At 39.8% G+C, this 12743-nt stretch overlaps 1 protein-coding gene across 6 annotated transcripts in view; it reads right to left on the reverse strand.

Annotated features, from left to right (window-relative positions):
• Nucleotides 1-12743, reverse strand: part of TMEM266 (transmembrane protein 266) — a 193240-nt gene that overhangs the window by 25364 nt on the left and 155133 nt on the right. For all 6 annotated transcript variants that reach the window (XM_075132987.1, XM_075132988.1, XM_075132986.1 and 3 more), the window contains one exon: nucleotides 2924-3110. In XM_075132987.1, coding sequence (XP_074989088.1) covers nucleotides 2924-3110 — 187 coding nt within the window. The remainder of the gene's footprint in view (nucleotides 1-2923; nucleotides 3111-12743) is intronic.

The raw sequence follows: 12743 nt of genomic DNA on the forward strand, positions 1-12743 counted from the left end.
GTACTCCCTTTAGGAAGGAACAATCAGTTGCACACGTACAAAATGGGAAATGACTGCCCAGGAAGCAGTACTGCGGAAAGGGATCTGGGGGTCACACTGGACCACAGGCTAAATATGAGTCAACAGTGTAACACTGTTGCAAAAAAAGGAAACATCATTCTGGGATGTATTAGCATGGGTGTTATAAGTGAGACATGAGAAATAATTATTCTACTATACTCTGAGCTGATTAGGCTTTAAATGGAGTATTGTGTCCAGTTCTGGGTGCCACATTTCAGGAAAGATGTGGACGAATTGGAGAAAGTCCAGACAAGAGCAACAAAAAATGATTAAAGGTCTAGAAAACATGACTATGAGGGAAGATTGAAAAAATTGGGTTTGTATAGTCTGGAGAAGAGAAGACTGAAAGGGGACATGATAACAGTTTTCAAGTACATAAAAGGTTGTTACACGGAGGAGAGAGAAAAATTGTCCTCTTTAACCTCTCAGAATAGGACAAGCAATGGGCTTAAATTGCAGCAAGGGTGGTTTAGGTTGGACAGTAGGAAAAACTTCCTGTCAGGGTAGTTAAGCACTGGAATAAATTTGAATAAACCTATGGAGGTTGTGGAATCTCTGTCATTGGACATTTTTAAGAGTAGGTTAGACAAACACCTGTCAGGGATGGTCTAGATAATAGTTAGTTCTGCCTTGAGTGCAGGGGACTGGACTGGAAGACCTCTTGAGGTCTTTTCCAGTCCTACAATTTATGATTCTATGATTCTATTATCCCAAATCTTTTGAAATTTAGTTAATTTCTTTCATCAGCTTTAACATCATTATGTGGGTTATATACTCATGTGGTAGAAATGTTATGGAACAGATGCTTCTGTTAGGTCCAGATGCAGAGTAAAACCCTGCCCTATATTGTACAGATAAGTACCAGCTAGGTAAGATTCCAGTCCCTGGAATGCTAGAAGGGGACCCCGGCTAATATATCTGCTAGTACTCCACAGTTCCCTTGACCTGTCTTCCTCTAAGCCAACAGAATAAGTCACAGGCCCACTGTACCACCGGTACTCATACCCCATAGCTTTGCAGCTTAGACATGTAAAAGAAAAACAGAACTTTGCCCACAGCATATATTGCTTCAGTTCTTGCATCCTCAGTTTTCATAGCTGCTTTCATCCAAGCACAGCATTGCACCCAAGTCATCTATAGCTTTTTGAGCTACATTTTGACTATGAAGAGACTATAATCACAAAGTGAGCTTCACTTTAAGTGTCTGGTCACTTGCTCATCCCTACTGGGTAATGTGCAACACGCTGGATAAGCATGGCAACTGGTGTGTCCCAAAGATTAAAGTGCCTCACTGCCTTGTCAGCAAGACAGTCACAAAACAAGCATTGAGGTGACATGATAGTAACAGCAGTAGGTTTAGTCATGTCATGCATCGTATACACCGCTGCTGCAGTATATGAACCCCAATAAATGTTCTCCTAGTGAAGAAGTCAATTACATATATTTATCTCTTTATATTCATACTCTTGCTTCATAAATACCAATACTCTTTAGCAATATACTGACTTCCAAAAATTGGTACAGAACTCTTTTTATAACCAGGGCCATGTTGTAACACACAATGGGATAAAAGAGCAAGAGGTACCTTTAACACCTGATGCACGTCCAACAATCACAATGCCACGTTCTATGCCTTTGAATGTATGGTGAGGGTGCCATGTGAACAAGATCCTGTTTCCATAACAAGAACTGTGCATTGTGAATTGTACATTCACAGCTCATGTCATGAAAAGGCACCTACACTTTTGGTGAACATATTACTTATTCCATTTCAACAAGCTGACACATGCCATTCCCCTCCTTCATTAGCAATATACAGTGCACGGTTATGGGACATACTAATGTGAATAGGTCAGAGTGCTAGTCTCACAGATTCATGCTCACACCAGGAAAAAGGTAACATCTACAGCCTGTACAACAGTGAAGACTAGATAGATCTCCTGATTTAGTTCAGGTGTGTAGCTATTCACCACTTCTCCACACTGAATACGTCTTTGTTTTTACTGTTTGCTAACCCAGTGTTAATGTTCACAGTATATTATACAGCTCCCAGAATACTACAGAAGATGCAGGGTTTCTATGGATCCCTATATTTAAAATTAGGTACCAAAGCGAGGGTGCATAATTCCGCATTTGGGTACTAAAATCAGACACATTCATATTAGGGATGTGTGTATGTTTATATATGTATGGTGATTTGGAGAAATAGGGTCTTCATCCTAGGTGACCATGTTTAAAAACTGGGCTCGTTAGCACAATAGGTCAAATAAATCCCTAATGTAATGGTGCTGACGACATCAGGGACAAATGTGGCCCAACATATTTAATTTGTTACTATAAAAATCCCTATAAAGTGTGTTTCACTGTAAATATTACTATTTGACTATTAATAAAAATATTTTGAGACCAGGTTGCTCCACAGACAGACAAGCAGATGTGAGATGTGACATCAATTCAAAATTGCCCTGTGCCTGCTTCAAATCACAGAAATGTGGGTGGTCCCAAGGCTGACAATGTTTTCCAATGTTCCTCCTGATTTCCAAGCTTTTATCACTGAGCGAATATTTTTTTGCCAATTCTGACTTGGCTGCTGCACTTTAGTGCTTGTTGGGTATAAGCATCAAAACCATGAAGGAGAGCATCATAGTCATTTTCTTCCAGGGTCAGTTTATTGGCTCTGGCTGGAATTTGTTCACAAATAGAACATCTGCCACTTTGAAGCAGACCTGGCTTCCTTGCAAATGGGGAAGTGCAGTCTCCAGGGAATGTAATCAATTCACTTGTAAAATGAGAATAATCAGTGAATTCAACAATTCCATGTAAGGTAACAGCAGAAGCAATTAGTACTATACATAGCACTCACCTCGTGGTGGTCGTAACTCGGTGATATTCTCAGTGGCCTCATCATCTGAGTCTCCAGTTGCCACTACCTTATATCTATTGCTGCTCTGTTTGCTCAGCATGTGGGGTACTTGCAGTGCAGCCTCCCTCTCAGCAGCTAGGTCCAGATCTTGCTGAGCTAGGTGGGCTCTCAACTGCCTAATTTCAAACTAGGGGAAAAACAACATAAAATGATGTGACACAAGTAAACCCTACCTGGAAATCATTATTCCCCAGAAATGTGGAGTTTAGATGAGCACCCAAGCTGTTGCTTGGTTGCTTGGATATTGATGGTCTTCTAAGAAAGGTGGAGGGAAATTGTATTAATTAGGTTTGGAGATACACTTTGGGGCAGTTTCTTAAGAGAAGAAATTCCCTAATAAGTGTGACCTCCAATACAGGTTTCACTGTATAATCATTTCAACCATCATTCAGGGTGATTCCTGTTATTGACACACAGCTCTAATATCTGGACTTTGCACTAATGAATTCCATGGAGGGGATTCTCCCCACTGCACCCAAGGACCTCCTCCCTCAAACAACTGAACCACAGCAGTTCTGCTACAGGCAAGGCCCTCTAGAACTGCAGGGAAGGGGTCAGGATTTGACCCATTATTGCTATTATTTTGAATAAGCTACATCCTATGCTGGGCGGCACTGTGTACAATAAAAGTGACAATGACCAAAAGGCAGAGAGCTAGACTGTAGCAATCTCAATGACAAAGCCAGTATATTTCCCTGTGTTTGACAGACACATGCCTCCTGTGATGCAAGAAATCTCCCTCCTGGCAGGGACAGGAGTGGTCCTCTGAATCCTCATTTGAGGGCTGAGGATTTCTTCACTCCTTCCTCTGCATTACAACCCTCACACCTAAACCACCACAATTCTGAGGAAGGAATGCATTGGGTTGCAACTCTTTCAAAAGATGGAGACGTACGGTGGTGACCAATACAATTCTAATTACACACAGTGAGAGGGAAAAGAAAATTAGTGAAGTGATAGGTTAATGCATTTCAAATTTCCAGCATTGTGCCTCTTAACTGAAAGATCTGAAAAGACTTTGCATGGCCAAACAGCGTGCACACTGCAATGCACCTGTCACTACACTTTCATAACTGAAGGGAAATTAGCAACTTAGCTCTTAAAAACTTGTGTGTAATGGCATGTTAGCTGACTGAATATGGTTCTGGCTTTCGTCTCTGAGATGCTGACTCAAATCCGTCTTGCTGTCAGATTATACATGTGGTGGTCCTAGTTCATTCCATGTAAGGCAGGACTGTTAAAAAGCCATGATTCAGCAAGACTGTCAGGCTATCAAAGCAATGGTCTCCATTGATTTAGTACGAACACTGGATTAGTGGTCAGCTATAGAGAGAAGTGGGCTCTTCCAGGCTGAGATTCATGTATTACTGGAGTGGGAAATGGACAACAGCTTCCCTGTACTGAAAAAAAGATACCAGACTGGCAGCCCTGGAGACTGAAGTCTTCTACCCACAGTACAGGGAATGGCACTTGGCCTGTAAGACACACATGTAAGGAGTGAGGGAGTCATTTAGTCTCTATCCCGTCAATCCTTGAGCTCTCCACTAAAACTTCCAACAAGCATATTGACAGTAGTGGTTTTGTGGCTACCTATTAACTAAGGCCATGTCTACATTAGCACTTACGTCAGCAAAACTTTTGTCACTCAGGGGTGTGAAAAAACACACCCCTGAGTGACAGTTTTGCTGGCATAAACGCGTGTGTGCATAGTGCTATGCTGGCGGAAGATATTCTCCCACCAACATAGCTATCGCTGCTCGTTAAGCTGGTTTTGTGATGTCAATGGGAGAGCTCTCTTCCATTGGCATACAGCAGCTACATGAGCAATCTTACAGTGGCACAGCTGCTTTAGTACACTGTAAGCTTGTAAGTGTAGACATGACCGAAGAAAGGACAGGACTGGGACCCTCAACTCCTTTCACAATAGCTTCCTACTTCAAAAGCCAGATGGTGATAATGACTTTTCATAAATGCCAGTTTGGGCCAGATATGAACCAATAATTTGTAGGTGAAAGTTTTTACATTTCATTACCAATCCCCTGACCTATCCATTGCCTGTACAGATCTCTCTGTTTTCCAGCTTAGACACTACCATGAGCAGGTGGATAACAGAGTTTCAACTTTCAATACTGAATCTTTACAAGAACATGAACTAAAATAGTGCAATAAAATCTCACAAAATTTCATCTTTAAAATAACCACACAAATCATAGGTAAGAAACAGATTATGGGGAAGATTTACACTGGCATGAAGAACAGCTAGGTGCCTAACTCCTGTTCACTTTCAGTGGGAGTCCTTAGTGCCTTTGATAATCTCTCCCTTTATTAATAATATTGAGCATCAGAAACCAAAGCACCAGCACTAATAATAATTGCAACAAAAAGCTTTAATTTAGTAAAGATGCTGTTCTTTTTCTTTTAATCTTGTTCATGACTGACTGGAAAACAAATGCCAACTTTAATTTCAGCTGTTTCAGAAAGCAAACAGATTAAACTATTTACAATAAGTAAACAACATGGGGAAACCAAGGCATGGCAACTGACCCAAGTCACACAACAAATCTGTGGCAGAAATGTAAATAGAAACTGGATCTCCAGACTCCCACTTCTGTACTCTAATCTCTAGACAATTCCACTTCCTCAAAGCAAATATTTATGACCTAAATTGGAAAAATTCATAGCTTGGCTGAAGATAAATATTTTGACTGTGAGTGAAACTGGAGTGACAGAGATAGTGAAGAACAGTAATCCAGGTGAACAGTGCAATATTGCCGAGAAAGTAAAACAACAGAAGTAGCTTTACTGCCATCTTATGGCCAAAGGACAAAACCACACACCAAATTGCCAGCCCTGCTAAAGTGTGCACCTATGTACAGTATTTCTACAAAAAGAAAAGGAGTACTTGTGGCACCTTAGAGACGAACCAATTTATTTGAGCATAAGCTTTCGTGAGCTACAGCTCACTCGGATGAAGTGAGCTGTAGCTCACGAAAGCTTATGCTCAAATAAATTGGTTCGTCTCTAAGGTGCCACAAGTACTCCTTTTCTTTTTGCGAATACAGACTAACACGGCTGTTACTCTGAAACCAGTATTTCTACAAAGCATCTAGTTTTATCTGCCTCAGAAATCTGTACTTGATGTCTCTGGTAGTGTGGAAAGTTTCCCTCCCCTGTTTTTGAGGCATGAGAAGCATATAGGGCCTTATACACTTCCCCAACAACATGTGAATCCCTTTTTATTCCTCTTTGCAAATATGATCCGGTTGTTTGTCCTGTTTTCACCCTTATCTTTATGCTGGTTCAGCTTGGCTAAAGACCAACATGGAGGATCAGAGTTACTGTTAAAGGAATTCACTTAGATGACCAGATGCTTAGCTAGTGTGAATCAGCATAGTTCTATTTACTTCAGTGGAATGCATGTGTGTTGAGCAGCAGGACACAGAAACGTAGAAGTTAATAGCAGAAATACTGATGACTCTCACACTGTACTGAAACCCACCCAGCTATAAAGAGTTGCGGTAGGCTCTCCCCCCTCCATTTGGAACTGTCAGCATCTAACTTCCCATTCATCACTGTCACGAAACTTGTGCAGTCATTTACATCAGTGGAAAGTGGGCATAAAATGCTACCATTTGTCTGCTACAGCTTTTCTACCACCAGGGCAGAAGAGTGAGTGTGTTGTATTAATGATCTTTATGACACTCCCACTTTGTCCATTATTTATGTAAGGTAACCTATACAGTTTGGCCAACTGAGATGCAAACCCTTAAAATGATTACTGACAACAGTAAATAAGATACATGAAATTCTGTTAAAAATGTTTACAAAACAAAAAAATCTATTAATTTAAGTTAGCATGTTTGAAAAGAAGAGAGTGGGAAAATCACCATTTAGTGCTATTATAAACTAATACTGCTATGAAAAACAAATGGATATTTATTAAAATATTTAGGGAAAAATAAAGAATGAGACATGACATCTTCTAATCATTTTAGCTCACAAATGGGATCTACCCAAAGGATCATTTTAAAATTAGTTACATCCAATTATTCATCTAGAGCAGGGATCGGCAACCTTTGGCACGCGGCCTGTCAGGGAAAGCTGCTGGCAGGCCGGGACAGTTTGTTTACCTGCAGTGTCCGCAGGTTCGGCTGATCACAGCTCCCACTGGCTGCGGTTCGCCATCTGCGGCCAATGGGGACTGCGGGAAGCAGTGGCCAGCACATCCCTTGGCCCACGCTGCTTTCCGCAGCCCCCATACGCCTGAAACGGCGAACCGCGGCCAGTGGGAGCTGTGATCAGCCAAACCTGCGGACGCTGCAGGTAAACAAACCGTCCCTGCCTGCCAGCAGCTTTCTCTGATGGGCTGCGTGCCAAAGGTTGCAGATCCCTGATCTAGAGAGATTAAATAACTTAATTTTTTGTTGTGTTTTATACTTAAGATAAGACATTTAAGATGCTGGAATACTGCTATAGGATTTATTAAAATAGGTTTATCTAGTATAAACAAGCCAATAAAAATAAAGGTTATGACTAGTAGTAAGATGGTTCCTATCTATCTTCCTTATTTTATTATCTTAATTTTGAGTTTAACTGACTATTAAAGGGGTTTCTCCCTTCCTTCATTTTCAAAGAAAGTTCTCAAACTACCAGACATGATGGCGGGTGATGACCCTCTTCCAGGAAACTCCAAAAATTTCCATCAGATTTGTAAGTAATTATCTTTTTTGCTTCTCCCCTCTAAACCTCTGCCTTGACGGGATAAGTATTCTAGTATCAGAATTTCCCATACTTTTTGATACCAGCCAATAGATTTAGAGGGCAGTCACTCCTCTTCCACCACTTTGCTGTAGTAATTGTAGCAACAACTAGGAGTGATCAATTCTTTATGGCTTTTATAAGATACAGAGTTTTCAAGACAAGTTAATATACATACTAAAGAGTTATCTAACAGTTGACACCCTGTTATCTCCCTTATAGAGTCTCCAACAGCTTTCCAAAATGTCTTAATTTTGGGGCTTGTTTTAACTAGGTATATTGTAAAACCAGCTTATTGTTTTAACTAGGTATATTGTGGTAGAATCCAAAGGCCGCAATCAAGAACAGGCTCCTATTGTCCAAAGTGCTGGGGGGGAAACAAACAAAAAAATTCCACACTCGAAAACATGGTTCCCACTCCAAACAGCTTACAATCTAAGAAAAACTTTTATCTAAAAGGAACCAGGTTTCCAGTAGCTTCAGAAAATACCAGGTAGATTACAATTCATTCTAGACCTGGTAGAATCTATCTTGTTGTCCCACTGTCTGAGAGTCAAAACTTGGAGCACTTTTTTCAGCTGTACCTCTGGAATTTTCACAGGACTTGGGTCATATGCCTCTTTTGAAACAGGTAAAAGGGAGACTGGCCAAACTTACACTCACTCACTGTGGATAATTTGTTATGTCTACACTATTATTTAAAATACGAATTGATATAGTCAAGATGGGTTTATATTTATATGTGCTGAAGTGAGGAAAATAAACGTGTTGTGCATGACTGAAGCGTTAGTGCTTTCATTATTGAGGAAAAGGGGTTTGAAGCCATTTTCTGTGGGATTAGGCAACTCCTTTCTTCTGTTATGAACCCTTTTTCTGGTGTTATACTGGGCATAGTATTTCTTACCATTTCAGTCTATAGTAACTGAACAATTACATCACTGGCTGAGCAAATTCTAAGCCAGAACATTAAGCATCTCAAGATTCTTAATATTTTTTAAGCCTGTGATTTGGTTGGTAGTTACACCGATTTGAGAGAAATTGCCTTCAAATTCTGATTGGCTTTTGAAACGATCCAATCATTCTGAAGGATTTAACAAAGGGAGTCATAACTAGATTGTAAATTTTGGAGGTAAAGCTCTTTACTACATTGTTGGAAGAATTAAACTAACTTGCCTTTGCAAAATTAGTTGTACATGCTGCTAAAACACAATTAGTGATGCTTTGGCTGTAAACAAAACAGTAAGAATTAGAGTGCATTACAATGCATATCCCCACTTAATGCAATGCACTAGGTAATTATTTATAAACAGATAAAATGACAGAGACCAATATGGAACTCTAGGGAACATCTGCCATTATCTGACTGGATTTATAAACAGTGCCACCCATCCTGTCTGTTGCTGTATAACACTCATAAGAATCAAGAAGGGACAGAATTAGCAGTGAATCATATCCTACTTCTCTTTAACAGTCCAGCAACAGAGTATGATTGACAGAGCCTTGGAGAGATCAATGAACACTTTAGCCAGAAGCTAACTCCTGTCTAATGCACTAGCATTAATTTTGCTCAATTCTATTAGTGCTGTCTGTACAGAATGCCCTGCCCTAAAACTCATCTGCCACTGGGATACAATCCAATGTTTATTTCCATTAGTTTAGCCATTGTTGGTAACAATAAAAACCAGGAGACAGTTGCAAACTAACGATTTATGGTCAGAATGAAACACAGGATGACCTTGGCTTCCTGCCATTCACTAGGAAAATGACTGATACTTAGAAATAAATTAAAGTTATTGCAAAAGGATAACATAAGTGATTTCTCTGATAGGTAATTTTACCAGCTAAATAGCCATGCTATTAAACTAGCAGCTGTTTTATAAATTACTAAATTAAAAAATATATCTTAGCTTCCATAGTTATGGTTTTAATAATGATGAAAAACTCAATGCTGCATGGTTTGACAGAAAAGCAGTTCTTGTGACAGGACTGTATTTGCAGTCTTGGTTGGATCATAAGCTGAAGCATTCTTAAGCAAGAAGTTATGCAAGAAAGTTCATAAACTGAGGATCTATGACCAGAACTGCTAGTGGGATGGAAATTCACTCACAGTGGACACCAAAGTTACAGCTACACCTTTCTTGCTTGGAATCTGCCCCATTAATGAAAGCTTTGGATTCATTTTTTATTTTAAGGTAGTCTAATAAAACTGTTTCACCTGTAACTTTGTGTGCTTGTTATAATCTTTAGTACAAAATTACAATGTGCATAGTTTAACCCAGTCCATTTTATAAATACTTATTATTGTGAGTTCTAATATTTGTGAAGTTTTGTGAAATAATGCAGTTATGTCATGTCAGTATTTTTAATACTTTCTACCTTGACTGCCTTCTCTTTTAATAGTAGCTTTTCTAACATGTGGGTACTGAATAAAATACCACAAATTCAAACAATTTCAGGGGGACACTGAAAACGTTGAAATAGTAGTGCATGGTACTTTAATTCATAAAACATATTCTGACTTTCAAATGTATGACCAGCCAAAATTCAACATCTGGAAAGAGTTTTTTATGTTTGCAAATATATGCCTCTTCTGTCATTCCAGAATGGATATGTATTTTATAGATGTGATATCTGATCATCTGCCAATCTCCCTTCCCCCCTTTAAGCTCCCCCCATAAAAATAAATGCAATTAAAAGAGCAAGTCAGTATTTGGATACATATAGTTTCTGTTTGTTAATTTTTTTAAAGAAGACTTCACTGTTACATCTGCTCTATGATCTATTCTATAACACATTTACAAAAGATAAATTGTACACATAACTTATGATGTTATGTGCAAAGTGGTATAATGTGATCTGTCCATTTTACTCTCTTTAAAACAGAACATGTCATATCTATAAAATCATTGTCTCTCTCTGCTTCCCCCACCTCCTTCCTCTCATCCCAGAGGTTTGCCATCCCAGTCTCCTTTCTCTTTTGACTTTCAGTCTTAGTCTTCTTGCTCAGCTGGTCCTAGTCTCCCCAGCTCAACTTCCAGTTCCCCACTTTCCTGCCACCTCCAGCCTTAGTCTCCCCTCATCCCCAAGCCCCTGGTCTCAATTTACTCTCCTTGCTCCCCTCCTCAGGTTTCTCTCTTGTCCCCTCAGCATTTGAATCAGGCAGCTTTCTCCTCCACATTGCCTGGACCTAGCACAGGGTGCATTGAGACCACAGGAGAGACAGTCTCTGTGCTCCAGTTCCGGTGCCTGGACTCAGCCTGCCGCAGCCCAGAGCTACAATTCCAGGGCAAGTCCTGCTCAGACCTGGCCTGGAGAGTACTCAGCATGGATGGAATCTTCACGGAATTTAGCTGCAAAGCCCCAGCAAGTCTTTATGGATAATGTGTAAAATGTGATTTTTCAAAGGCTTAAAACTTGGTCAGATTTGGGCAGATTTTCACAGAAAAAAAAGCACATCCCTGACACACAGGCCACCATCCTGCCAAATGTGAAAATTTTGCTCCAAAGCCAAGGGGCATTAGAGGGACACTCAAGAAAAGGTTGCCAGAATTTTTTTTTTTAACATGAGCAAAACAACATATTTTCCCTAACCGTTTTTTCAGAAACAGCTGAACCATTTTGGGTGAAATTTTCCAGAAAAATTCAGCCAGAGGCAGACAGCAGAAATGAAAAATTTCGGTCACCATGGTTAATGTTTGGCAAAATTATAAGAACTGAAAACAGGATCTTACAATGGATAGTGTCAGGTAGCCTTAACTACAGGCAGTGCTACCAGACCCATCTATGATAATTTGTAACTCAATGTGAATCACTAGCTTGCTCTCAAAATATAAACTTCAGGAAGAGTACTCATTTTTTAGTCCGCTTGCTTCTCTCTTGTCCAGATTCTTTAGACTAAACCTGAGTTCCTAACTCATGCAAAACTCTCACTGAAGTCACTGAGCATTTTGCCTGAATAAGCAGCTCAGAACTGACCCTTACACACATACACGCATCTATGGGGCAAATCCTCAGCTGGTGTAAACTGTTGTAGCTCCATTAGACCTATGGGAATTTATTCTGGCTATGGATCTGCCCCATATTTTTAATCTCTCACTATATATACGATGCTTTGAAACTTAAAAATAATGCCTTTTCCTCTTTGCATGTGTCTTTTCCAGATGTTACCATCGTAGGGGAACCTCTTTTTATTGGAATTTTCCTGTGCAAAATCCACATAGTTAGCTCAAAAATATGAACACAAACTTTCAAGCCAGCAAGCTCCAAGGAGAAGAGGTCTGCATTTAGAAAGCTAAAAATGTTAATAATGGTGTAAAAGCTGGTGTTCGGAAGCCGGGCAGAATTTTAGATGTTAAAGAACATTAAGATATGTTCTCTCAACCACACACTACATACAGTGTCAATTTGACTATTATAATGCTGACAGCTTATTCTCCACTCGCTTATGAAAGTGTCAATTTATGAAGGGAGGATGCAGTTCTTGTGTCAATGTCTTATGTTGAGGCAAATTAGTGCATTTACCTCATAATATATAGCTCAGACATTTGTTTGGCAGGAATGCAAGATATGAAAACAAAGGAGATTAGTATGCTGTCATTTTTCTTCAGTATATATTTTTTCTGTAGCTGATGCCACCTCGAAGCTAGGAGAGACTCTATTCTGTTTCCATTGATTTACTCCATCAAGTAATGCAACATTTCTTTTTGTTTGATGTATGGGTGCACTAATCATTACAGCTCAGACTATGGATGCTAGATTTTGACAGTATTTAACCATATATGCAAGAAAGCATTTGTAGGACTTTGCTCTAGTTTTCTGATACTTTGCCATCCCTCTAGACTGTATGTCTTCCTTTGTCTTGTGCCCAGTGCTTGAGTGGTGCCCTTCCTGTCTCTTGCTTCAGCCTGGCTTGGGCTGAGTGCCAGAAATGAGCCTATCATCTCTCTTGACAACTGACCCTGTGTTTTCTGCACAACTAAAACTCCCAGTGAATGAGAGATTT

Source organism: Caretta caretta, chromosome 10 (assembly GCF_965140235.1).
Source record: "Caretta caretta isolate rCarCar2 chromosome 10, rCarCar1.hap1, whole genome shotgun sequence".
Classification (NCBI taxonomy): domain Eukaryota; kingdom Metazoa; phylum Chordata; order Testudines; family Cheloniidae; genus Caretta; species Caretta caretta.